Genomic DNA, 26941 nt, shown 5'->3' with positions numbered 1-26941 from the left:
AGTGGAAATGCCTGGGTTGGCTCCCACAGATGGGAACTGCACCAGTGACCTGTTCCTCCTGGAACTGGCCATCCTTCTTGCTTCCTTCCACTGCGGTCCCTCCCTCCCCCTAAGCAACTGCTCCTTATTGCTAAGGAAGAGGAAGATGCTTTTTAAGTAAGGGGGAATTCTCTCTGACATAGTCAATCTCCTCACAGCGTTGTTTGTGATGTTCTTGGTGGCCTCAGTTCTTCTGAGATGTGACAGTCCAGTGTGTTAGCAACCCCATGCAATCTGGCATCTTCAGATAAGGAACATCCATTGGCGAACCAGCTTACTTGACTTCATGGCGACAGGCCACCCAGGCACTACATACAGCCTTATCTCTTATCATCTATTCCTCTTCTTGTGAACTTTTTTTTTTTTTTTTTCGACACAGGGTTTCTCTGTGTAGCCCTGGCTGTCCTGGAACTCACTCTGCAGACCAGGCTGGCCTCGAACTCAGAAATCTGCCTGCCTCTGCCTCCCAAGTGCTGGGATTAAAGGCGTGTGCCACCAGTGCCCCGCTATCTATTACTCTTCTTATCACTCAAACCCCACGGTGACATATCTGCAGAGGATCCCACTCCCCTTTGGCTTGCCTTTACCCATCCCCATCCCTCCTCCCACCCCCACCTCTCCACCCACCCCTACCCTTACTCCTTCACCGCTAATGTAGAAGACCGAAAAGGAGTTCTTTTCTGCAGCTTCACACTACAAAAGAGTGATATCGAAGACTAGGTTAGAGAAAAACCTTAAAAAAAGAATGCTTGCATAAGGATTTAAAACGGGGGAAAGAAAACAGGAGAGATTTTTAGTGACTTTTTTAAATAATTGGGTTATGATGGATTCACTCCTGTAATTACAGTGGATGGTGTGGGCACGGAAAAAAAAATAGAAAAGAAAAGGAAAACGTAGAGTAAAATACAACAGCAAGTAAGGAATTTCCTTTCACCAAATTGTCTCCGGTCCCTTAATGGTCTGTAAATCTTGCTGAGTACTTTGTGTACGGTCCCTAGCATGGTGATTTGCATCCCACTGTCGGCCTCGCTGTTGGCCGCCGCTTGCTGCTGCTGTCTCAGTCCGCTTCTGGCTGAGAAAGGTAAGGCTCGGTTTCCTTGCTCTTTGAAAGATCTGGGAGAGGCTTGTAGATTGTTTGACGGGGTTCGCCGGGGGAGGACGGTTACCATTCATGAACTCGGAAGTCTTCAGGAAAGTTTTCCAAACTTGAGCCTTCCCAAGCCCTGCGCTGAAAAAAAAAAAAAAAAAAAAAAAGAACCAGGGAGATTTCCTCACTTTTCTGCACCGAGAGCTTGCAGAAAAAGAGACTGGATGCATTGTAATGAAAATTTGTACGTGGGGCCAGGTGTCGCTTCCCAGGGTGTTTAATACCAGATAGGCACCCTGTGGGCGGAAGACTGGACATTCAAAGGCATTTTTGCATGTGTTGCTGTGAAAAATCTTTTTGAATTTCTTCTTAAGAGATAAAGTTGGTTAAAGATGCTTGTGCCCCCGGTTGCCCTGGTGCTTCTACCCTTTTCTTCCTGGCACAATTTCTGGCTAATCCCTGAGCTTTCCATTTCTTTAAATTTACCAGTTCAAATCAGGAGTTGTCTAATTTTGGAGACTGGCATCTTCCTACCTAGACAGATGCCTTTACACTGTGCTGGGACAGTGGCGGCACACCTGAAACCATGAGAAGGCCGAAGCTTCAGAGTTAGAAGTAGCAGCAAACCTGTGGCCTTGCACCCTGGAGGCACAGCTCTGTTCAGTGTCTCTCTTTACTGCTTCATCCTGGGGCTCGCCATAGGAAGGGATGCCTCTCTCCCCTGTAGGTTCATTTCTTTACCTTCGGCTTAGGAAGCAAGGGAAAATGATCTTCCACTAGGATATGGTGATGTTCAGAACTTCCTGGCTGCTACTGGGGATTTGCTTAATTTACAGAAAATGGCCTGTGCTAGGAATTAGGGAGGTCTTGCCCTAAAGGCAGGAGTTCCCAAGTGGGAAGCAGCTGTCTTTGAGGGTTTCTATTTGATGTAGCCTAGACCCTAGGTCACCATCTTCTGAAATACCCTGGTTCCAAAATATGCCCAATCTCACCATCCAGTGATGTCACTAGTTATATGTGAGACTCCATTTCTCTAAGACTCACATTGGAAGCTGTGAGGATGATGGCAGTCTGGGCTTCCAGCTGGCCTACAGGAACCCCTTATACCCAGCATGTTGGACCTCTGATTCAGGTCTTGGTAACTTCTCAGTGTGATCAATTGGAACCAAGGAGCACTTGCTCTGGCTCACATTGGAGGAAAAGGACTCCTGGTCTCTCTGTGTCACCCTTAGAAGCTAGGAGGGTGAGAGGTCAAGGGGGCAAGCCAGTGGCTAAAGAGAGCTAAGCATCCCTCAGATGGGAAGACAAAGCTATTCTGTCAGTGATGCGAATGAGTAGACTGTACCAGGAATTGGTAAGACTTGCACAGATGAAGGAAATCCAGGGATGACCTTTAGAAATATGGGCAGGCTTGCCATAGTGCTCTTGCTTTGCCACTGACCTTCTTCACCCCAGGTTTTATGCTTTTCAAATACCTTACAGTTTCAAGTGGCTTTTCTGTAAGACAGCCTAAGCCTATCAGGTCACTGATGATGCTGGGGCATAGCCTTCAGTATATTATTCGAAAGAATGGTGTGCCAGATGTGTGTTTGAAGATTTAAGATATATTATTGATTAAAATGGGACCAGAAACAGCAAGGCTTGGCATAGGCAGACTTATTATGGATCGATTTATTCAGACTCTACATTTTATAAGCTCTGAGGGTGAGCTTGCACCTATTTATGACTGAGGTCCAGTGGGCCTGGTAGTGAAGGTCTGTGACTGTAGCGACTGAAGAAACTGAGACAGGGGGATTTAAAGGTCAAGGTGGAGAGTGGGCTGGGAATATAGCTGAACGATAAAGTTCTTGCTGAGTACATATGAGACTCTGGGCTCGATCTCCAAGTTAGAGAAAAACTGGGGTCTGAAGCAGCGAGAGTTTATTTCTTTGTGAACTTAGTCATTTTATTTACCTCTGTATGTCTCCACAACTTTATTTACAAATGAATGAGAATACTAACGTGTGTCAGTCCTTAATATCATACCACACCCATAACAGGTGCTTTGTCTATAGAGTCAATGTTGCTGGTGACAGTGGTGGCCAATTTCAGGTTTGCCAAAGCCACTCATCACCCAGAACAAGCAGTAAGCAATCCCTGCTTAAATCAAGATAACCCGGGTTTCCCAGCTTAACCAGGACTGTAGTCTTTCCCGCCCTCTTCTGTAAATGAAGGAACATCAAACGAGGGGAGGGGCCAACTCACACATACATGAGTAAAAAGAAAACAAAAAAACTGTGAGAGCTTAGAGCATTGGCTTTCTGCTAGTCTAGAGGCTGGGCTCAGAGGTTTGACAACTCCACAGCTGTTCCTGCCTCTGAGGAGCGTCTGTCCCCATCAGTTCTGTCTGTCAGCTAGGTCCGCAGTGCTGACTCTGGGATTCTCTTATGAAAATGCCTGATGGGCAAGCCAGAGGAGGAGGAGGAAGATCTAGAGTTTGGCTGGGGAAAAAATGAGTAACTCAGAGCAGCCTGCTTCAATAAATGCTGGGAGAGAAAGAAAAGCCGAGGCTGGCTCCAGTCTCTGGGGACTCTGAGGTGATGATCCGGAATTATCATGTCCCCGAGCAGAGTTGGAGCATGCCAAAACTCTGAATCTGCTGGTGAGGAAAAGAAGGAAGAAAGAAGAAGGAAGAAAGGAAAAAGAAGGGAGGGACATGCTAGAGGAAGAGGGAGTTAATTGAGAGGGGAGGGGAGGGCAAGCCTCCCTGAGGAGCCGGGGTGACAGGAAAGAAGAGTTCCAGGATCCAAAGCCTTGTCTGCAGTTAAGTATTTTTATGTCTGTTCTGTCCCCCAGAGGCAATCCCTGGTCTGTCCTTTTACCAATGCCCAGTGGGTGACAGGCTCTTTCCCAGAAGTTGAACGGAGCTACGCTGGCAGATCCTTCTCTCCCAAGTCAAGTGGCCTCTCTGGTAATGGACTGCCTTTCTGTGAGGTATGTGTTGTGAATTTCCGGACAGATCTTTGATTTTAAGTTGTGCTGATCTCAGCTTTGAGGGGAGGGAGATTTTAATTTTAACTTTTTTTTCCCCCCCGGATAAAATGTCCAATATCCTTTCACTGACCTAGCCACTATAATTTTAGGGTACAATTGGATAATGGTTAATAAATAATCATTACCTATTAATTAATCATGGATAATAGTTAATTTGTTGGTGACTAAAAATTATATGCAAGTTACATCAGGTGGACCTCTCGTACTTTCATTGCCTGGTGAGTGGCATTTTGGTCTGTTTTGATTTAGTGTTGTGTTTATTGTCAGTCAGGGCTTAATACATTCAAAGGATTAATATAATCAAACAATCTTAAAGTGTCCCACAAATCTGTAGTCCTTGCGACTGTGCAGCCTCTCCTGGGTGCTAGTCAGCGAGTGACTCTGTGACAGCTCTGAGGTTCAGACAAAACCTTCTTCCTGGTTTCTCAAACTGGGGTTTCTACCAGATGCCTTTTGATCTTGAGTTTTGTACTAAAACCTTCAAGTTCAAAACAGCTAAGAAAGGGGCAAGTTTTATACAGAAGACCATTGAGGAAAAATGAATTGGCCACATGTGTGTGTGTGTGTGTGTGTGTGATATTTATGCTTATTTGTGTAAGCCTCTTATAAAATACAGAATAACGAAATTCCTTGTTGATTTTAAATGGAAAATTTGTACATGACAGCTAGATACTCTTAATAGTTGGTGAATAGTTAATTATTGTCGGAAACATTGAAAAAGAAAAAAAAATAGCTATAGCCTATAAAGGGGTCAAAATGTCTTTTTCTTATTTTTCCCTTTTTAGATGGGTAGTAGTCTGTTGACACAGTCTAATCCTTAGTCCTGAAGTGATTGGCACCTAAGTTTTTTTTTCCCCCTAGCTTGCACATCTGTCTCTGAGCTGAGTAAGAGTTACAGAAGTACGGGTGGGACTTGAGGTAGGGTGGGGTTGGAAAGGTCCCAAGCACACACTCTATGGTTCGCCCTGCTTAAGGAGTCAGCCGATGGAGAAGCATGCCATTTATGCACTTGCTGTTGGTCCTGACGTTGCTCTCATGAGCAGTGAATGGGTGATAGCTTGGAAAGAATGCATGTCATGCCCCGCAAAACTGGCAAGAGTTCACGCTGCTGAGAGTTGTGGAACTGTTTATAGCATAGTCTCCTCTTGAATGAGCCACCTTTGGATTAGGATTCAGCTTTTCCAGGCTTAGAGAAAACACAGGCAATCCGCAAAAGAAGAACACTTATAAAAGATACTTGGAGACCACCACGGTCGAGGAAATACTGCAGAGCGCTTCCTGCTTTCTATCTTTCTCCTTTTCTGGGCATAGCTGTTTCACCCTCTCTTTCACTCAGTGCGAAAGACCCCACAAATGGAGAATGTGAATAAGTGAGGCTTGTGCTCCTGGGTGACCTGGGACAGGAGGGGCCTCTCCACCTTTCTGCTTCCATTTGCAGGGCTGGTGCTGCCATCTTAGCTGATGTCTCCTGCCTTCTTCTTCACAGCTTGCATCCTGACCAGGCTTTCCAAATCTAGCCTGTGAAGCGAGATAAGAAAAATCCCACAGAAGAAAAAAAAAATGACCGAAGAACCCACAAAAGAGAACCTGGGAACTCCAAAATCTCCCACACCTGTGACAATGGAGAAAAACCCCAAGAGGGAAGTTGTGATCACCACGGTCCCCTTGGTCAGCGAGGTTCAACTGATGGCCGCCACTGGGGGTGCCGAACTCTCCTGCTACCGCTGCATCATCCCCTTTGCCGTGGTAGTCTTCATCACTGGGATTGTGGTCACCGCTGTGGCTTACAGCTTTAATTCCCATGGTTCCATCATCTCCATCTTCGGCCTGGTCCTTCTGTCCTCCGGACTGTTTTTACTAGCCTCCAGTGCCTTGTGCTGGAAGGTGAGACAAAGGAACAAGAAAGTCAAGAGACGCGAGAGTCAGACCGCTCTTGTGGTGAATCAGAGGTGCTTGTTTGCTTAAGACTGAGTACGAGCAAACGCGAATGCTCACCCGCCCACACTGCTCTAACTCGGTGAACTCATTCATACAGAAACCAGCCCGGTAGGGGATGAGCTCAACTTTCGAATGAACTACCAAAATGAAAAACAGGGCATAGAGAGGACTGAAAATGAGGGGTCAAGACGGTTTCCCCTTGGTAGGGAATAACTCATCTTTAACGACAAACTTAATCCTAAGGGCTATTTCTAACACAGAGGAATCAGCTTGCTTTTCCTGTTAAACGTTTAGGGAGCGTGGGAGATGCACAGCATTAAATAACAGTTGGTTCACTTTAGAAAGTACCCAAGGGAAGGATGGACAAATAATGAGAGCCCTGGCAAGTGGTGTTATAAAAAGCCTACATTGGCTTGGCATTCCCACGTACCTAAGAAGTTCTGTTACATATATATATATACATATATATTTTTTCCAATAAGTTGATTCTTTGGCCCCCCTTTTAAAAGAATTTTCACTTTCAGTAACATCACTAGAGGTACTTTATTTTGAAGAATAGACTAATATTTTTTTATATTTTAACAATGGACAATTGTAGATGGTTGTAATGACCTGTCAGAAGAAAACAGAAATGTAGGTAACACAGATGACACAGGGACAGTTAAATTAATATTGAAATAATCCAATCTAGCACCTTTGATGGCTTTTATACAAAAGTTCAGTGTGTATTTCACTCAAAATAATAAATGCTCATGGCTGCTGAAACTTCTTAAATGCTAGTTTCTGCTGTCCTTATTATTTTCAGATTTATTTTATTTGAATTATGTATATTCCTGTGCTGGGGTTTGTGCCATGAGTGCAGGTGTCCTTGGAGTCCAGCAGAAGGCACCTGATCTCCTGGAACTGGAGTTACAGGTCGTTGGAAGCTGCCTGGCATCGATCCTGGGAACAGAATGTGGGTCCTCTGCAAGAACAGAGCACACTCTTAGCCCCAGTGCCATCTTTCTCACCCTTGTCTTTATTACTTTTGTTGCTATTCTGAATTGTCCACTTCCCCTCATCTCATTTGTAAATTATCAGTTGTGTGTTTCTCAGCTGGAAATTTCTTCTTCTACTGGAAGATTGTTGTTTTCATCTCATGTTACAGTTCAGCAACACTTAATACATAATATATTAATATGTTCTTAAGGGTTTCTAAAAATGCCAGTAGGAAATCAGTGCCTGGGGTAGGAGATTTAACAGTGTGCTATTAAATGTGCATTGTGCTTCTTGTTGACTTAATTATGATCTGGTACAGGTTGCATATTCCACTGGTCATTGTACTGCACAAATAAGATAAGACTGTGGTTCTGAGCTAGCCAATTCTATATTCTATATTCTATATACTCCAGTAAGAATCATTTCTCATTATTGTACTTTAAACTTCACTCAACCAGAGTAAGAAGACAGTTTAAGGATGAAGCCTTAATATTTGCAGAGGCTGGAGGCACCTATCGTATTACATTCATTGGAAGGGATTCTACACTTGATCTTAGCCAAAAGGCCGAGAAGCGATCATTGGAAGGGATTCTATTGAGGGACTTCCTAAAGTCTGCCAGTAGCCATCTGACATTGGCTACTCCCCAGTCCTTGCTTGCTTTTGTAGTTGGAAACACCTTAATGTTTCTAATAACATTGAATGCCAGTGAATTAATAGGGCTCACTGCAGGGCAGGGACTGCTGTGTCTTGATACGGTTTTTGGCTTTGTTTTTAAGTCCATGACAGGCAAAAAGAAACTGCTGTATAAAGAAACTTCTCAGGGCAAGGTAAAGCTTCTCTGGACTGCTCTAAACACATCTCATCTTTCACTCCCAACCCAATAAACCTGCCGTATGAGTCAGCCAGACTAACTCCACCAACCTGCATTAGGCTCTGGTTTTCCTGCCTCCGTGTCTGCCCAGACGTTTCTCTCTCCCTTATAATGGTGACACCATTTTTCACATCCCCCTCTCCATCCCAGGCTACCCAAATCTTGCTTCTCATCAACACTCTGGCTCCAAAGCTGCCTCCTCCCAGAAGCCTGTCTCCTCTGTGAACACACTGTGCTTTCCCCAGCTACTGGTTCTTATCGTTTATGGCAATTTCAGTTTCTCATTACATGGGCGATATAAACGTGTTTATTTTTCCCTTACAAGCCATCTTAGACAAATCTGTACAGTATGTTGTACCTAGTGTGCTGGCTGGTGCATTAGCTTGCACAGGGAAGAAATTCAACAAATACTCAAATGAGGTGTTAAATAAACTCAAGAATGAAGAGTGAGCGGTTTATCCAGAAATACAGTCTATTCTTATATCTTGAGCGAAAACGTTTTGATTCTCAACTTTCCCAAGAATATGTTACCCGGCATTCCCCAGCTTCATGGCAAAGGCAGGTTAGGGTTAAGAAATGGTCCTCTGTTCTTGAGCTAAGTGCCTACCCAGCCCTTCAAAATGATTGAAAAGCAAACGCGTGAATTATTTCTGGCCACCAGGGGGCCTCATGCTGCTACCCGAGTCTCCAGAGAAATCCTATGGGATGACTTAACTGCTGAACTAATGGGATAGAATCTGCAGATAGCCATATGGTTCCTAGCTGAAAGGAACAGAGATGTCTTAAGTGCCTCCTTTCCATCCACTTCCCTAAGTTTTTCTTAAACAATGGAGATTTCCTAATATGGAGAGACTTTGGGGATTCACCGGGTCTCATCCCTATAAAGCCACCGCAAATGGCAACTCTAATAAGGAAACTAGACAAGACTTGAATTACAATCATGATTGCAGCATGCCATCCATGCTCGAGTAGCATCTGGCTTTACAAATGGTTCTATCACACACAGGGAAGCGTGTGCTAAATGTACCCTCATATATGATGCAAGCTGGCGTGTAAGTATGTATATATGCAGGGTCTCACTCTAGAGCCCAGGCTAGCCTCAAATGTGTGGCAATCCTTCTGTCTCAGCCTCCTGGGTGCTGGAATTACAGGAGGGAGGGGAAGGGAAGAATGAGGAGAAGCAGAAGGCTGGGGGAGAGAGAGAGAGAGAAAGAGGGAGAAAGGCAAAAGATCATGGATTTTGAACTTGGAAGAAATGGTTATATAAGCTCTCCTGTTAAACTAAACGAGGAAATCTTGAGAAAATAAGTTTCCTTTTCAGAATGAAGTTAGTTTATAAAGAAATGTTTTTATTTCCTACCCCATAAAGCATTATGGGGGCTTCAGGGATGACTCAGTGGTTGAACAGCACTTGCAGAAGAACAGTCTGTGTTCACCTGAAACCACACATGTGCCCCCCTGTCTCTCACACACACACTCACACTCACACACATACACAGACACACACCACACACACACACATGCGCACACTAAAAATTCAACACATCTTAAAAACAATGTACTATAGAGTTTTGAAACTGCTGCTTGTAATATCCCTTATACTGACTGCAGCTTCCCTCTCTGAGGGTCTCCACAGGTAGTAAAGCATCAAGCAGCCACTGGTTTGGATTGAATGTCCTTAACTAGTTACTTTGTTTAACCTTGACACAATCCACAGGTTGTCTAGTCCCAAAGTCATCTGGAGGAAGTCTCTTCCCCAAAGATGAATAAACCTAGCCTACGCACACAAGGTTCGGGGTGGGAGTGGGGGTCGGGGGGATGGGAATGGGGGTGGGAGGGATGGAGTGGGGGTGGGGATGGTGTTAGGAGAATAAGTCAATGAATAGATCAGCAGAGAGAAACGTTTTCCTCGGTGCCCCTCTCCTATGGACCTGTCTGTCATTTGATTCACTTTTATCCTTATCACTCTACTGACAAGATGACTGAGGTAGAAATCAGCAGAGAGCCACTAGGTATATATATATTTTCAACCTTGTGGTTTTGAATTCCAAGGGCCTAAGTCCCTACATTTTGGTATCCATGAGGAATTACCATCACTCCTGACTCTGCTACTTGCTCTGTGTTAACAGGACCCAGGCCCAGCTGCCATTTGTCACCATACTGTGAGGCTAGGACTCCACTCTGCTGCACAGGCTTGATGACCCAGGGACTCACAGCCAGGGAGGCCTAGCACTGGGATGAATGAGTGGTGGGCATGTGGTTGTCTGAATAAGAGTGGCCCCCATAAACTAATGTGTTTGAATGCTTGGTGCATACAGAGTGGCACTCTTAGGAGGTGTGGCCTTGTTGGAGTGGGGGTGGCCTTTTGGAGGAAGTATGTGGGGGGGGCGGCTTTGAGGTCGAAAGCTCAAGTCAATTCTCTTCCTGCTGCCTGTGGATCCAGATGTAGAATGCTAAGCTCCTCTCCAGCACCATGTCTGCCTGCATGCTAGTATGCTACCCACCATGATGATAATGGGCTAAACCTCTGAACTGTAAGCCAGCCCCAAAGGAATGATTTCCATTATAAGAGTTGCTTTGGTCATGGTGTCTCCACAGAAATGAAAACCCCAAGTCAGGGCACACCACTGCAGTTAATATGGTGTCTCTTTCCTATGGAGATATTGTAACAAAAATGCCATAGACTGTAGGGCTTGTGAATGCAGAAATGCATTTGTCATCGTTTTAGAGCCTCCAAAATCTAAGCACAAGTCAGTGACAGAGCTTCTGTCTGATAAAATCATTCTCTCTTAAGTTCATAAACAGGTCTCTCACCATGTACCCTCAGAGGAGATTCTACAGGGTCACAATCCCATCCTAGAGGATTAATCCCCAGGAGCCCATCTGCTTCCAAAAATCCAAACTTCCAAATACTATCACACTGGGGATTTCACATGTAAATTTGGGGAGTATACAAAACTCATATATAGCTCCTGGCTTCATTATTCTCTATAACCAACATAATTCCCTAAATGTCCCCTTAGGTAAGGAAGGTATCTTAAGCCGGTGTCTTATAGCTGTGAAGAAACACCATGACCAAGGCAACTCTTATAAAAGTATTTAATTGGGGCTTGCTTACAGTTTCAGAGGTTTAGTCTTTTTTCGTGGGGAGCATGGCAGCATGCATTCAGTTGCTAGAGAAGCAGCTGAGACTTCTATATCTGGATCCACCACGAGCAGGAAGAGACTCTGGGCTTGCAACAGACTTTTTGAAAACTCAAAAGCTACCCTTAGTGACATACTTCCTCCAACAAGAACAGACCTCCTAATCCTTTCAAATAGTGCTAATCCCTGTTGACCAAGTATTTAAATTTATGAGCCTGTGAAGGAGGGGGCACATTCTCCTTTAAATGACAACAGGAGGCAATAAAAACATCCTTACATCCATTTAATACTTTTTATTAAATTATCATAGATAGGTGGGGAGGTGTGGTACTCAGTAAATTCCCATAAACCAAACCTGTGGAACTGTGCTATGCCTGGAATGTGAAATGTCCCTCACAGTGCCCACTCTGTCCCCAGCTGGCAGCAGCATTTTGGGAGGTTATGAAACTTTTGGGACACAGGGCCTAGATGACAGACATAAGTCTCACTGGAAGTAAGCTGTGGGGGTTATAACCCAGCCCTGTTCCTGGCCTGTTCTTTGATTCCTGATCCACCAAGATGGAAGGACCCTCTGTCTCATGATCCACTGCTAAGAACTCTGATACCTCCCTGCCATGCTGAACAAAAATTGAGAGTCAAAAAAAATCCTTACTCCCTTAAGTTGCTTCTACCACGTGTTTGATCATAATGATGAGAAAACTAATATACACTAACATGAAGATAAAGAAATATTGTTTAAATATTGCCATCCCTGTAAGTTCTCTTGTATCCATTTCCAGGAACTATGTCTCCAGGAAGAACCATTATTTTGAACTCTAATAGAACAACACTACCTGCTTAGTTATTTAAAAATAATTTTATTTTCTGTGTGCATATGGGGTCTGAGTATTTGTACATGTACCACATGCATGCAGGAACCCACAGAGGTCACAAGAGTCATTGGATCTCCTGGATCTGGAGTTACAGATGTGTTTCAGCTGCTGTGTGGGTGCTGAGAACCAAACCCAGATCTGCAAGAACAGCCGGTGCTTTTGGTTGCTGAGCCACCTCTCCAATCTCTGTTGGTTAGGTCTTATTTTCTTTAAAAAAATTGAATAAGTGGAATAATTAATGTATTTTGTGACTAGTCTTTTTCTAATAATGTATTTGTGAGATATGCTGCACACATATTACTGTACATAGTTATATATGGGTCATGTCTACTTCTCTATAGAATTCTGTCATCCAAAAATGATTATACAGTGGTCCTTTGTGTTGTGGATAGATACTCAAGGAGTTTCTAGTTACTGTTCACTAGGGATAGAATGTTTGGTAGCTAGCCTCCAATATGGCCCCAGTGATCCCTGAACTTTGGTATTCACATGCTTATGTGATTTTCTACCCATACTATTTCCAGGACCAGCCTATTGTAGCAAATAAAATGTGGCTGAAGTGATATGTCACTTCCAAGACAGGGCCATAAAATACACTGAGACTTTTCCTTAGGTGCCTGCATCTTTTGTGTGCACTCTCATACCCTCTCAGCTTGCTTTGAGGGAAGCCATAAAGATACCCAGGAACCAAGAGAGGCCATGTGTGGAAGAACTGAAGTCTGTTTCATTTCTAGCATCATTTCCATTGCCGTGATCAAATACCCTCACAAAAAGGGACTTGGGGAAAGGGAATTTATTTAGCTTATAGTTATGGGTCACCATTCATCATGTCAGACAAGTCATGTTAAGAATTCAAACAGTGCCAGGCAGTGGTGGCACATGCCTTTAATCCCAGCACTTGGGAGGCAGAGGCAGAGGCAGGCGGATTTCTGAGTTTGAGGCAAGTCTGGTCTACAGAGTGAGTTCCAGGACAGCCAGGGCTACACAGAGACCCTGTCTCGAAACACCAAAACAAACAAACAAACAAAAAAACACACACACACAAACAAACAAAAAACAAAAACAAAAAACAAAAAACGAAAAACAAAAAACAAAAAAACCCCAAAGAACTCAAACAGCTAATCATAGCCAAGAGAAAGGGCGACTATGCTCGTCCCCGTTTGCTTGCTTTCACCTAGCTTTCTCCCGTGTTATACTCAGGGTCTCTGCCTAGGGAATAGTTTCGCCCTCACTGGACTGGGTCTTCCTACCAATCAACATCATTACCCACAGACATCCCCACAGCCCAACCTGAACTAGATAATTTCTCATTAAAACTCTCTACCAGGCATTCTTTGCTATATTCTGTTGACAGATAAAACCAGCCAGCATAGGCTCCAACCAGCAACTAAAGTTGAGTGAGCTTAGGAGTTGATTTTCCTCCCATAAAACTTTCCAATAACTGTGTTCCTATAGGCAGCTCAGCTAAAACCTCATTAGAGAACCTACTAGACAGAATTACTTAGGACTGTATTGTGACTATCATGGGACATAGGCACCTCTTCTACTCTTGTCTTCTTCATACATAAGAAAAATAATAAGTATCTCACTGAAAGAAGGAATGTGTACTGACAAACATTGTAGCCCCTGTGCATTGTACTCACCCCTCCTAAGGAAAGGAATGGCCTTACATCCAGCTAAGTCACTCACTGTGAGCGACAAAGAGATGATAAATACTTAACGCGTGTTTAATGCTATCTTTGGAGGTAATTTTCTATGCACAAACAGAAATAGTATACTGTTATGAGATTTCCTCTGTGTGACTTTTGAAGTACATGGGTATGTATTTCTGGATATATACCTACAGATGGATTCCTGGATCCGAGGATGGGTATGTGTTCAGTTTCAGTGCCAGATGTTTCATTGTACAGATGTTGGGAAATTGTTGCATCAGCTGACTCTTCCTCTACCACCACGTGAGTGAGTGGATGCAAATCAGATGTGATGCTGGTCCACTATCAGTATTAGATGATGCATTAGGGGCTAGAAGAGAAAGGTGGGATTTGCTGAAGCACTAAGAGAAGGTCTCTGGAAACCAGCCAAACAGACTACAGCCTAAGAGCTGAATTCATGATCTTAACAGCTGCCTGAGGTCAGACTTGCACTAACACCCCAAGCTCCATGAATTTCCATTGGCCTTCTCATTTGACCTCTACAACAGTGAAGTGAGGTGGATTCCACTGCTGTTTCACTTTGCAGACCAGGAGGCCGAATCACTGACTAAGAGAACTAATGGACTTCCTACCACCAGCACTGAGTAGGGCATGGGACTGGAGAGAGAGCTCAGTAGGGAAAGGGCTTGCTTTGCCAACGTGAGGATCTGAGCTTGATTTCCTACTCAATAATTATGTTTTTTTTTTAAATGTCAAATGTGGTAGAACTCGTCTCCCAGGGCTAACGGAGCATCTTTGGGGCTCCTGTCCAGCCAGCCTAATCTACTTGGTGATCACCAGGCTGGTAAGAGACTTGGTTCAGGGGAAAAAAAAAAACATAATAGAGACAGCATCTAAGGAACAACACCCAAGGTGATCTATTTGCCTCCATACTCGTGCACATATGTATAAAAACACACATATTCATGTGTGGTGGTTTGAATAGGAATAGCCACCATACGCGCATGTGTTTGAATGCTTGGCTCATAGGGAGTGGTGCTCTTAAGAGGTGTGGCCTTGTTGGAGGAAGTATGCCACTGTGGGGTAGGCTTGGAGGTCTGATATGCTCAAGCTATGCCCAATGTGGCACACAGCCTTTCTCCTACTGCCTAAAGATCAGGATATAAATCTTTCAGCTCCTCTGCTTCCACCATGTCTGCCACCATGCTTCATGGCACAGTGATAATGGGCTAAGTTTCTGAAACTGTAAGCCAGCCCCAATAGAATGTTTTCCTTTCTAAGAGGTGCCATGGCCATGGTGTCTCTTCACATCAACAAAACCCTAACTAAGACAGCATGTATCCCCAAACACAACAGGGCCCAGGTTCTCAACATAGAACTCGGTCATTTATCAACATGTCCCTTTGGGATATCGTAAACATCGCCTGCTTCACCCTAAGATAAATGTCCCAAGTGGAATCCAAGCAGGGCAGGGCCAGGAGTGGGAGCTAAAGAGTGACTGAGGTCAGCAACAGTTCTGAGAAACCTGAACTGAAACATCAAAGGAGACAATTACTGAATCCCTTACATTTGCAGCCAGGACCTCAGAGTTTCACAAACTGAACATCGTTTCAGTATCTTATAAACATTAAGCTATCCTCTCCGGCTAGCAAATATAAATGGGACCTAAAATGGTGCTTTAACTCTCAGCCTCCTTCAGTTCTCTATGCAAGGAACTCAAAGTTCAGAACGTGAATCCCCTTCAAGCCGCCAGTGAAGGCACAGTGTGATCGTTAATTTTGACCAATGTCTTGACTGTATTAAGGGAAGTCTCTATTGAGGCACATCTCTGGGTGAGCCAATCAGCTGGAAAAAGGGTGTAGAGCCCAACTAAGAAGGGAAGCAATTGAGGAAGACACTGGCTTTCAGTGACCTCTGACCTTCATATGTACCCCAACATACATGTGAATATGCACACATGCACATACACACAATGCTAGGAAACACAAATTCTTTACCAGATTTTGGTAGCACTTTGCTGCTCAGCTGCTGGTTCAGGCCAGCAACCTCCTGGAACTGAGTTCCCATCTAGGCATTCACTCACTCAATGACCCATCGGTCCAAGGTCAGCTGGTCATGATCAGCATCCCAAACACACCAAGTACTATAAATTCAAATGGGCACAAGATGCGTACCCAGCATAAATCTTTGTAAAAACAGTAAAGACCCTTTACAGTCAGTTTCCCAATCTGAATATTAACCACCCAGTTTGGATTCCAGGACTTTAGGGATCAAGATAGAATGGGAACCAAGAGCGCATGGTTATTTGAAATAAACACCTAGAGGAGTCTTAATCTTAGAAGTGATGGGAATGCTTATTCCTTATTTATTTCTCTATTCTTTTCCAGAATTTTTATGACCATGGCCTTATGTGTGTTTTGACATTATTTGCTTTAGTTGTGGTCTAACAGCGGCAAATTAATGTATCAGTAGTAACTGAAGGTAATCCCTATGTAAATACCAAGGAAGCAGTCACCATCTAGATACGCCCTTTTGCCAAGGAACCTTAAAACTTAGCAGACTCCAGGACCCTGGGGATACATGCAGTTAAGAAAGCCATTGTGTTGTTTTGACCTAGAATGGATCATTCTGTGATCTGTCACTCATTCCTCTTGGCTTCTCAGCTGTTTCCATTGGAGATGGAAAGAAAGAGAATCCACTAAAAAGAAAAAGAATACCGTGTCTGCTCACCTCAGCTTCCTATCCAGGAAAACAAGCAGGTGGCTGCTCATGTTTAAAGTGCCAGGGTGGAATAGATTGCGGCTTGATTTACCTGCTGCAAATCCGCAGTGAAGACTCAGACATTGCTATCCCTAAATAAGCTGGGATCATATTGCTGTACAAACTGAGAAGGGAAAAGTGTGGGGGTAGAGCAGACAGACAGACAGACAGACAAAAACCTAAAAAAATAAAAATAAAAACCCACAAACAACTGTAAGTTTGGAGGAGGCATGGATATGGTCTGCCGCAGTTCAAGTTATCTGGTCCATGCACAGAGCAATGCCAGAGGGAGAGGAGACATTGGGAGGCAGGGATTGTGTTGCTACACTCCTCTGCAACTAGGCTCTATAATAGCAGCGTTTGCATCAGAGGAGGGCTAAGCACACATTTTAGCACTTCCACAGTTCTAACTTAATCTCGGCAGGAAGCTTTTCTGCTCCTGGGAGAACAAGTTGCGTCACTAGAGACATCTGACTCTGGGATCTAGTGTCAATCACTTTGCCTAAGGTCACTACAAATGCTAGGGTGTCTCCTTACAATATAAAGGCTTTGCCCAACCGACAATTAAGAGGAAACACACAGCACCATAAATAATCTAGAAGGTGGATTAAAGAAATACCTTTTCCTGAGCAACACATGAGAGGAATGTGAAACAATTCTAAAGCCAATCTTTTTAATCAGTCTGCCCTCACAGTGCTACCTAGTGCTACCTAGCCCATGGCTCTTTGGTTTAGCTTGCCTTTCCTAGTTATTCAAATGTCTCTGTAAGTACAAGAAGTTTCTCATCTATGCAATGAGACAAGGTTTGGAAAAGAGATGGCATTCCAAGAATAGCTTCCAAGGGGTTAGCATGGTGCAGAATAGCTCCCCTCTGAGCAGAATTGTATTTAGGACATGATTTGTTCATGACAAGCTGTGAGTCTAGTGGTAAGGCCACCAGCACAGCAGACTTAAGAAAAAGTCTCATACAGCCTGCAAGGGCTAAAACACCTGTGGCCGACAATTCAAGTCACCCTGTCCTTCTGAGTCAAACACTGGGGGTTTGAGCCTGTCTTCCTCCTTGAGAACAGCAACAGCAGGCTGGAAGTCTCCAGAATGAAGACTAAATACGTTACTTTACTATGTCATTCATTGGAGTCCAAGAGGTTTACTGAAGATGTCCCGAGCCAAGTGTTTACCAGCACAAAGTTCCGGATCCCCTCAGTCAGTAGTTGTTCCCAGATAGATATGATTCCAATTGGGGATGGATGGAGTGTCAGTGGGGGATGGGGAAGGAATGCCAAAGTGGAAAGATAAAGATATGGATGACCACACATTTTTCATAGACGAGCTGCCACTTTGGCTTCTATTTGGAGAGCAGCGGTGATATCTGAAGCAGCCAGTGAAAATAAACCCCTTGAACTTGGAACTCAAGCTACGATGGCATATTTTTAAATGGTTACGAAAGGAGTCTGAGCATCCAGCAGGGTAATGGCCAAGATTCTTGGGCTGCTCCCTGGACGGCACTTGAGATCCACCAGACAGGTAGACAACACCTGTCTCACCAAGCTAGGTCAAGAAAAGACAAGGGCAGAGGTGGGCTGTAAAGAAGACAGGAAGGACAGAGGGACAGAGGAGCAACTTAGGGGATTACCATACTCTTAAAGAGAAAAGTTAACTTCACTGCAAACATTTAAGGGAAAACTTTCAGAAGAAAAAAAGATTTTTTTTTTTACAAAAAAATAAAGAATTAAGGAGACTTTCCAAACATAAACTGAAACAGGAGAATGTGGCATCATAAGGCCTATGGGACTTACCCCTAATTGCACAGAAGAGTTCATGACCACTCCTGGTGTGAGTTCACCCTACCCCTAACTCCCACTCACCACTAGAATATTTGGTGTAAATCCCAGGGAGCATGAAATGGATGATTTAAAGGCAAACTTTTATGAGATTTATGACTTGGTCAGGAGTTAGAGAAATTAGAAACTGCATGGAGAAGCCCAACGGGGTCAGTCACTTAAGTAAACAATTTACAAAATGTTTAAAACACATGTCGCCTGGAGGTCTTTGTACTAATGGGAAAATCAGTTTCTTTCTGGGTTTGTAAAAAAATGTCCTTGGTGGTGCTGTCTGATGGCTAGGCAGTGAGTTGTTTGCAGCTGAACAAGAGAGCTGTCATTTTGCAAGAGAAGGAGCCACTGAGGAACAAGCGTGGGGTAGGGACAGAGTAGTGGAGAAGCGTGCGGAACCCAGGAAAGGGCACAAAATGCCGTGTGAGATTACAGGGGGGACCTGGAGCACAGAGATCAGAGGGCCACTGTGTGGTCTGCAGCCAAGAGTGTTCTTTGATCTTCCTCCTTCAGACCATATTATTAATCTCCCTAAAGGGCTGCCCTTTCCCCCTCACACACCCAATCCAATCTGGAATCACACAAGGCAAGAAAGGTTGGGAGTGACCCTGCAAAGAAACATATCTACATCTTAGGCATTTCACCACCTCTGTGCAAAGTGAAGATGTTTAAAACACACAGTGACCACTCATTTCCAACCAGCTCAGTTTGCACAAAAACAGACTTAGCAAGGGCGTCGATGATGATGTGTTCTCAAGAAGTTTTGGAGTTAATTAGGCAAGAGTGAATTACAACATTGCCCCTTTACATCATCTAACTTCCTCTAGTGCCTGCCTTTAAGTGTATTTTGACAGAGGCAAACTAAATTATGGATGCTTCAGATCATACACATTCAATCAGACACCTTTAAGTCAGTGCTACATGCAAAGTTAAGGGTTTATTGGATTAAAAAAGCAACATAACAGGATTCTTAAACCAAGTACGTAAATGGTTACATGGTTATAATGCTACAATGAAAGTACTATAATGCTACAAGTAAGCAGATGTCTCATGCTACCCATAAAGGCCTAGGTTCCTGTTCCCAAAACCTAAGCAAAAAGCTAGGCTGAACTTGAACCGTGGGAGTAAATGGAACCCCCAAAGCTTTTGAGCCAGCCAGTCTAGCTGAATCAATAGGCTTCAAGTGCAGGGAGGGACTCAAAGAAGGCCGGAGAGCATTGGGGAAATACATTTGTAGTCATCAGGCTGCACATTCAAGCACATAAACAGAGCAAGAAGTACACATATCACATACACACACTCTCTCTCACACAAACACATGCACACACACACACACATATGCACACACACATATGCACACACACACAAAGGAGACAAATATGAGTGTTACAAATGCTCTCACAGTAGAATGTTATCCAACTTCTATAAATGTGGAATGGAGAACAAATCCAGAAAGGCTTCCTGGAGAACGTGTTGAATAAGATTCTTGAAGCTGAGGCAACGCTTCAATTGGTACAGTTTAGGTGGAGATTAAGAGTTTCTTCAGGGGGGCACTGTTGTACCATTGGGAAAATGCACACACGCACGCACACACCACATATTGATGGAAGGAGAAGATTGTGAGTTAAAAGGCAAGTTGATTACATCAAGGCAAATAAGGATATGTGAGGGCGTGTTTAAGTGCACAAAGTCTAGAACAAGATAACCAGGATTCTAGTTCTAGCCCTGCGCTGAGTGACCTTGGACAAGTCCTGAGACATTAAATCTCAGGGTCTTTGTAAAAATCATAATACAAGCAGGGATCATCTGGCTAGTCCATATGCTAGCAGTGGTATATAACGAGGTCTCTTTGGACTGTATAGGAGATGTAAGGCGACTGCACATCAGAACGTTCTGTGTTGGTGGGGATGGGGCTTGAGGGTGGGGGTAGGGTGGAGTCATATCACCCACCTTTCCTGAGATGAGCTGACTCTAGGTGGATTGGAAGCCCACAATTTCTCATGATAAGCAAAAGATTCATCTGGAAGGCTCCTTTTTCTGGGGTTGACAGCGCTACAGAGCTGTGCCTAGATACAAATTATGTCTGTTATCCCAAGGACACTCGTAGAGAAACAGCTTTTAGTAGGGATTTTCATGGAGGCTGCCCCTGTTTTATGGAGTTGCAGCAGGACCTTCCTATTTCCAGTCTGTGTGCTTCATGAGGCAGTGAGCTTTGCCTTCCACTCCTCGGTTCCAAAACGAAAGGATTCTTGTCAGTTGAAAAGGCCTTCAGAAAAAGGGTATCTGTAGTCTGTGCCCTCTGATGCCACATGCCAGCCCTTTGGCGGACCGGCACCTTTCTGCTCCCTTTCCAGTATAACATCGCTTCCTACTGGAAGGGGTGGAGTAACAACTGATACCAACTTAAAGTCTCCCTTCCTGAAAGGCCTGGCTGGGTCTCTCGTGCCTCTGTGATTAGAAAGGAAGCATTCACAAAGATGGTTATGTGATCACGGAGTGACCCTTGGTTCGAGAGGTGAGTGTTAAAGAACTCTTCCAAAGTCCAAGTCATGAAAGAATTCTGGCTACTGCTTGCAGGATGATTGTCATACTCAGATGCTGTTAAAATTTGGGAGAACTATTTCTAAACAACCAGTAGATAATTATCACGAACACTTTAACTGTGAATGACACAGTGACTTCTTCTATTTTAATTTATTCCATTCAGATAGTTGGCACTCTCTAATTTTGTCAAATTTCTCTTTATAGGACATTCGGTTTGGAAACTTCCAGGATACTTGTTAAAAATTGGAGAAGAGTTATATCATGGCTTTATGGTATTAAGATTTCCAATACATAAAATCTGATATTCTGGTTAGTTTTTATCCTCAACTTGACACAACATAGAGTCAACTGGGACCCTCAATTTAAGAGATGCCTCTATCAGATTGACTTATGAACATGTCCACAGGAATGTTGTCTTGACTATTAATTGGCATGGGAGGGTCCAGCACACTGTGGGCAGCCCCACCCCTAGGGCAGGTGGTCCTGGGCTATGTAAGAAAGCTTAGCTGAGCATAAAACAGAGAACTAGCCAGTGAGAAACATACTTCTATGATTTCTGCTTCAGTCTCTGTCCTGACTTCCCTTGGGGATACTGTGACCTAGCAGTGTGAACTGAAATAAACTCTTTCCTCTCCCAATTTAGCTTTAATCATGGTGTTTGTCATGGCAACAGAAAAGGTCACAAGGATAATCAGGAGTCTGACTTTCAAATTCCTCTCATTTGGATGATTTCAACCATATTATATTTCTAAAATAGAATGGATTTCTATGTTCTTGTTATTCATCTTTAATAATTCAATCTATGGGTAATCTAATTTGATCCCTATCCCCATTTCTGAGTGGTTTTTCTGTTGTTGTTTTGGGGGTTTTTTGTTTTTGTTTTTGCTTGTTTGTTTTGTTTTGTTTTTCAAAACAGGGTTTCTCTGTGTAGCCCTGGCTGTCCTCGAACTCTCTCTGTAGACCCAGCTGGCCTCGAACTCAGAAATCCACCTGCTTCTGCCTCCCTGAGTTTTTTTTAATGGCTCAAATTTTTATGGTTCAAATTTCTCAGGTTCCCTCACAATTTTTGTTACATTATCAAGTGTTTTGACTGACACATAACAATTTCACAGAGTGTGAGGAACTCTGTACTGTTTAAATGCACATGCTCATTTTGCAGTGTTCACGTTTAAAATAATCATATTCATATATTCTAGCATGTGTTATTTCTTTACAGCAAATGCATCCTGTATTTCTTCTCCCAGAATCATTGTCATACACAATATATTAGCAACATTTATAGTCATCCTACTGAACAATTATCGTGAAAAATATGTTTTAGCCAAAGACAAAATAAATCTTCCACACAGCCAATAAATCTTTTGTCTGGGTTATTTGTCCTGCAGATATTTCCTAGTTTCCTAGTTTTGCTGGTTATACTTCTGTGGTAACATTTAAGGGCTGGAGAGATGGCTCAGTGGTTATGAGTGCCGGCTGTTCTTCCAGGATAACTGGAGTTCAGTTCCCAGTGCACCATGTCAGCCATCCCACAGTCACCTACAACTTTGACTTCAGGGGGCTGATGCACTATTCTGACCTCCGTGGGTCCCCATACACACGGAGCATACACTCATGGGGACACATGCAGATACTTTAAAACTTTAAAAAGTGATTTGATGTGTCTGTTGACCTCTATATTTTCATTGCCATATTAGTTTGCAACTTATTATATGCCATTTTATCATTAAGTAGGAATTATGCAATAAATCATCTATTAAATGTAAAATCTTGACAGAGTAGGACTTAATATTTTTGGTAATGATACAGGTGATGTGAAGTATCGAGCTTGTCCATCATCTTTTTTTGCAACATTAGTAGCTATCAGTGGTGAATTTCCCATTAAATTCATGTGGATTTTGAGCAAGTGGAAGCTTAAGGATCCTGTCACAGTACTTTTTGGATACTGCTGGTCATGTTCTACAAATTGTCTGTCTGTCTGTCTCTGTGTGTGTTTCTGTCTGTCTGTCTCTGTGTCTGTGTCTGTCTCTGTCCTTCTATCTCTATGTGTGTGTGTGGTGGTGTCGCTGGGGAACTTGCAGGAGCAAGAACTCCCTATCACCTGGGTTATAGAGATTAAATTCCTACCATTAGACCTGCAGCCAGCACCTCACCCACACAGAGGTTTTCAGCACACTTGGTTGTATCTCAAAAATCATAACCTGGTGAGAGAGAAAGCCAACTGTTTCAGCAATTTTGTTATTACATTTTACAATGTGGAAGTAATATAGTTATTACTTCATATATGCATCCATTATAATACCGCTCAGAATCTCTGGAGAAGTATTTAGGTAAAGCTCAAAACTATTGATTAATATGGTGCATGGGGGAAAAAATGTCGTAGAGTTTGTGAACTAGGTGATGAAACCCTGGTCCCCGGACACGTCAACTAGGACCTCCTTCTCCATCTCATCCTCCCACGACTGTTCTCCCCTGTAATGTAATACATTACAGCTGTTTCTCAGCATTTCGGGGCCCTTCACGGCTCCTTTCAATTTTACCAGCTGGTTCCAGGCCTTAGGTATAATTCCATACTTCTCTAGGAATCTAGACAATTAACGAGGAAAATAAATTACCAAACAAAACATTAGAGTCAAGAGACAGATGGGCATTCTTGTCAAGAGTGACACTGAAGATCTTTTTTACCTATGAAGATACCAGAGGGAAGAAAGTATGTTGAATGAGAATTGGATCTGTGGATCTAGGAGGAAATAAAAGAGAGGAAGGAAAACCTCCGCAGTCCTCCTACCTCCAAGAAGCTTCTACTTCATTGAGTCTTCCTATGGGCTTCTGAAAATGCCAACTATAGTGGCGAGGGCAAGCTCTGGGGGATCACTTGCCACCCAGTGAGCCCTCCATATAAAAGAGACATCAGCTCTGGTCTTAGCACTGTCATTTATGCAAAGTCACATTGCTAACCACTTGTTCTATTAGCAGATCTACTACTTAAAACTCAGTCACCCAGGCCTGGATCCTCCAGGTTCTGCTTAGCCAGAATAGGATACGTGTAGCTTCCACTTCCTTATGATTGGGGTCTTTTCCTGTGTCTCCTTCCTTTGAAGTGGCACAGTATTTATGCATACTTCTATGACATTCATCACTGGATATGTTTTCATTCATGTACGTGTGTCTCCCTTTCTTGATGGTGAGCTCGGGAGGGCGGGGACTAGGCTTCTCCCAGCTTCCTGTTCACTGTCTCACCTTCTCAGTACAATGGGAAGCACCAAAAACCTACAGGGTGTGCTCTGTTGTGTGGAGCATGTAATATACAATGGCCTGGGGTTTGTTTTAAGTGGACCAGCTCCAGGCAGTAGGCTAGAAGCATTTGCAAGTTTACTTATGCTACCAACTCATCTTGGGAATGAATAATGAGCCTATTAGAGGATCAGATATTTTTATAATCTCCAAGCCCTCCCTATTCAGGTCAATAAGCTCCACAAGCCCTGCCCCCTCCAACCCTGGGCTCTGCAGCAACACACACTGACCACCCCACTTCCAGTCCTCAATGGTGGGCCATCAGTTTGGGAACCCAGGCACAAGAAAAGCATGTTTGTTCCTTACTTGGTTCATGAACATACTTGAAAATCTTGAAGCCTGTGTAAGGAGTTGTTCATACTAATTAAAACAATTGCAGGATCCAAGGAGGAGACGGGGTGGGCTGGGGTGGGTGGGAGGGGGAGAGAGACAGAGAGAGAGAGAGAGACAGAGACAGAGAGAGACAGAGACAGACAGAGACAGACAGAGACAGACAGAGACAGAGAGACAGAGAGACAGACACAGACACAGACACAGACACAGAGAGAGAGAGAGAGAGGAAAGAAAGGGAGGAAGGAAGGAAGGAAGGAAGAAAAAGCCAACTCAGTCCCATTCGGCTGCCTTCCCATTCAGTCTAGGGTGGCAGGGAATTTGTGAATCTAGTTAATAGCAACATTCCTGGAAAACTGGCCCATCGCTGAGCTTTCTTGTGAACTTCATCCACCTGTCATGTTGAGTCTTGGAGGAGAGCCAGGGCAGGCAGGAAATAATAGGCTGCAGGATACTGGTGTGTGTCAGTGGCCCCGACCCTCCCATTCCTGAACACAGATGAGCTGGAAGTCTGGGAGACGTCACCGCTGCTGTGGGTGAGCTTGGAAGGCCACAGAAAAATCTGGCTGGGGGAGGGAGAGACTCAGAAGGATGCCGGAGGGTTAAACTTACGGTGGCTCCCTCTTTGGGACTTCAGAACCGTCTCTGCAAGGAAATGGTTCTGGCTAAGGCTCAAACATGTCCATTTATTCTTGCTAACCTCATCCTGCACACATAAGACTGAGCCTAATGCAAGATAGAACATCTGAGTTCTTCCAACTCCCCTGTTTCCCCTGGTCTCCTGGCTAGTCACATATCTGATTATGATGACATCAACTGGCTCGAATTAGATAAAATTTCCCTTCTCAACTCTGGACTCCTGGATTCATAGTTTGTTTTGAATTTCCAATGACTTCACTTTGTCCACTTAGGTAAACCCCAGTCCTTTTTATTCCTGTCAATGTGATTATGTCTTCTCTTAGGAAGCTTTATGCAACATGTGGGGAGAAACGTTGTGTTCTCAGAGTGCTAGTTAGATTAAAATGAGCCACAGTGGCCAAGTCAGAAGTAGTTTGCTCTGCAGGCAAAGGAGTTTCAGGTCACTGGCTGTCAAGTTAAAATGGCATTTACCATTTCTGACTATCTAGTCTGGTCATTGGAAGGAAGTTTATAGGCACGTATGCTTCTCCAGCTATTTGACTCTAATGGTTTTCTTATACCCTTTCTCGTGTTCCTCATGCAGCCCTCCAACTGCTAACCACCCATTGGGAGCTCAGTGGTGTGCTGTAGGCAATGCTAACCTCTCAGCTGGAAGTAGAGGATACAGGGGACCTTTCAGCTTTGAAACAGGAAACTATTATGAAGTGTTTTGCCTTTCATCTCTTGTTATCCCAGCTTTTAAGCATCCATGTACATCAAACTGTATCACTCATCTGAAAATGTGATCGTATAACCCCTTCGCAACACACAAGAGTGCCACGTATTCATTAATGTCATTTCATGGTAACTTTGGTATTTTACTTCTCATTTAAGACATGACACACGTGACACACCAAAGCCAGACGCTGTCCTTCTTACAGCAATGAGTTTGAAGCTGATCCAGCAGTTCTTATGAGCTCCTCTCCGGATGTAAATGTTATATGAGAAAACTGCCAATCTAGAATACTACGGCAGGACTACCAATAGATGTCGCTAGAGCAGGGGATCAGGGCGGGCCCTATGGCTGCAGTCATCTAAACTGATGATGGGAACCACTTCATTGCAGTAGTGGCTTGGCGCACGTGGATATTCAGTTGAAATTAACAACTAAATGGAATTTAGAGCTCTGACCCTTTATTGATGAACCATATTTCAAGTCTTCAATCACCTTTTGTGGCTATAGTAGCTATTGTATTGATGGTGGGAGAAATCTCTATTGTACAGTAGAGTTACAGAGGAATGAGATGAACAGCCCTCACTAGGATTGGCTGTAGTGTGAGAAGTGGGTTAAGTTGAAGGCACAGGAGTGAGGAAGTAGCATCCTCTTCCTTCCATCCCATTGGATGTGCAACTTGAGCACACTGCTCACACCCTCTTTCCAGTTTCTCTTTCTTGTACAAGACATGTACCATATGACCTTGTTTCCCTATGTAATTCAGTGCTAAGGTGAAGTGAGACCTTGTGTACCAAGGGCTTAGCATGATATCTGCACACACAGCACACATTCAAGAGTCAGCTGTGATTGTTCCTTGGGTTCTGTGCATCAAATAACCATCACACACTGAGCTCTACTAGTAAGCTTGGTAGAAGAGGAAGCCCCAGGAGTGTTGAACAAAGTAGGACAGTTGTCACGGAAACAGGTAAAGACAAAGTGACAGTTCGCAAAAGAAACTAGTGTTATCAGAAAAGGCTTCAAAAAACTGGCAAGCAACAGAAAACTTACAAGGGTTTATTTGATAAGGAAATTATCCTTCTAGCTGTCTATGCTACTTCTCCAATACCTTATATTCTCACAACTATGTGAGTGGCTATCCCAGGAACTCCATTTGTATACCTAGAAAGACAAATGGGCCTTGCCTTTTCATTTGGAAGAGGGCCACTTCCACACAGG

The 26941-nt window shown here is 43.7% G+C and overlaps 1 protein-coding gene and 1 pseudogene across 2 annotated transcripts; one reads left to right on the top strand and one right to left on the bottom strand.

The window, feature by feature from the left end:
• The first annotated feature begins 1045 nt into the window (after window positions 1-1045).
• Tmem100 (transmembrane protein 100) lies at window positions 1046-7684 on the top strand. Of its 2 annotated transcripts, none has more exons than XM_021178348.2 (3): window positions 1046-1120; window positions 3962-4099; window positions 5646-7684. In XM_021178348.2, exon 3 carries the CDS (start codon window positions 5720-5722, stop codon window positions 6122-6124), a length of 405 nt encoding a protein of 134 aa, XP_021034007.1. In that variant the 5' UTR covers window positions 1046-1120; window positions 3962-4099; window positions 5646-5719; the 3' UTR covers window positions 6125-7684. The 2 variants fall into 2 exon arrangements, with proteins under 2 accessions (XP_021034007.1, XP_029339048.1); XM_029483188.2 differs by lacking the exon at window positions 1046-1120 and adding an exon at window positions 3494-3767.
• LOC115032743 (U2 spliceosomal RNA) lies at window positions 7489-7652 on the bottom strand (annotated as a pseudogene).
• Window positions 7685-26941: the final 19257 nt, after the last annotated feature.

Source organism: Mus caroli, unplaced genomic scaffold (assembly GCF_978045245.1).
Source record: "Mus caroli unplaced genomic scaffold, Mus_caroli_1 scaffold_13, whole genome shotgun sequence".
In the NCBI taxonomy this organism is placed as follows: domain Eukaryota; kingdom Metazoa; phylum Chordata; class Mammalia; order Rodentia; family Muridae; genus Mus; species Mus caroli.
The sequence above is the reverse complement of the archived record's forward strand: the minus strand, read 5'-3'. Positions and strand labels throughout refer to the sequence as shown.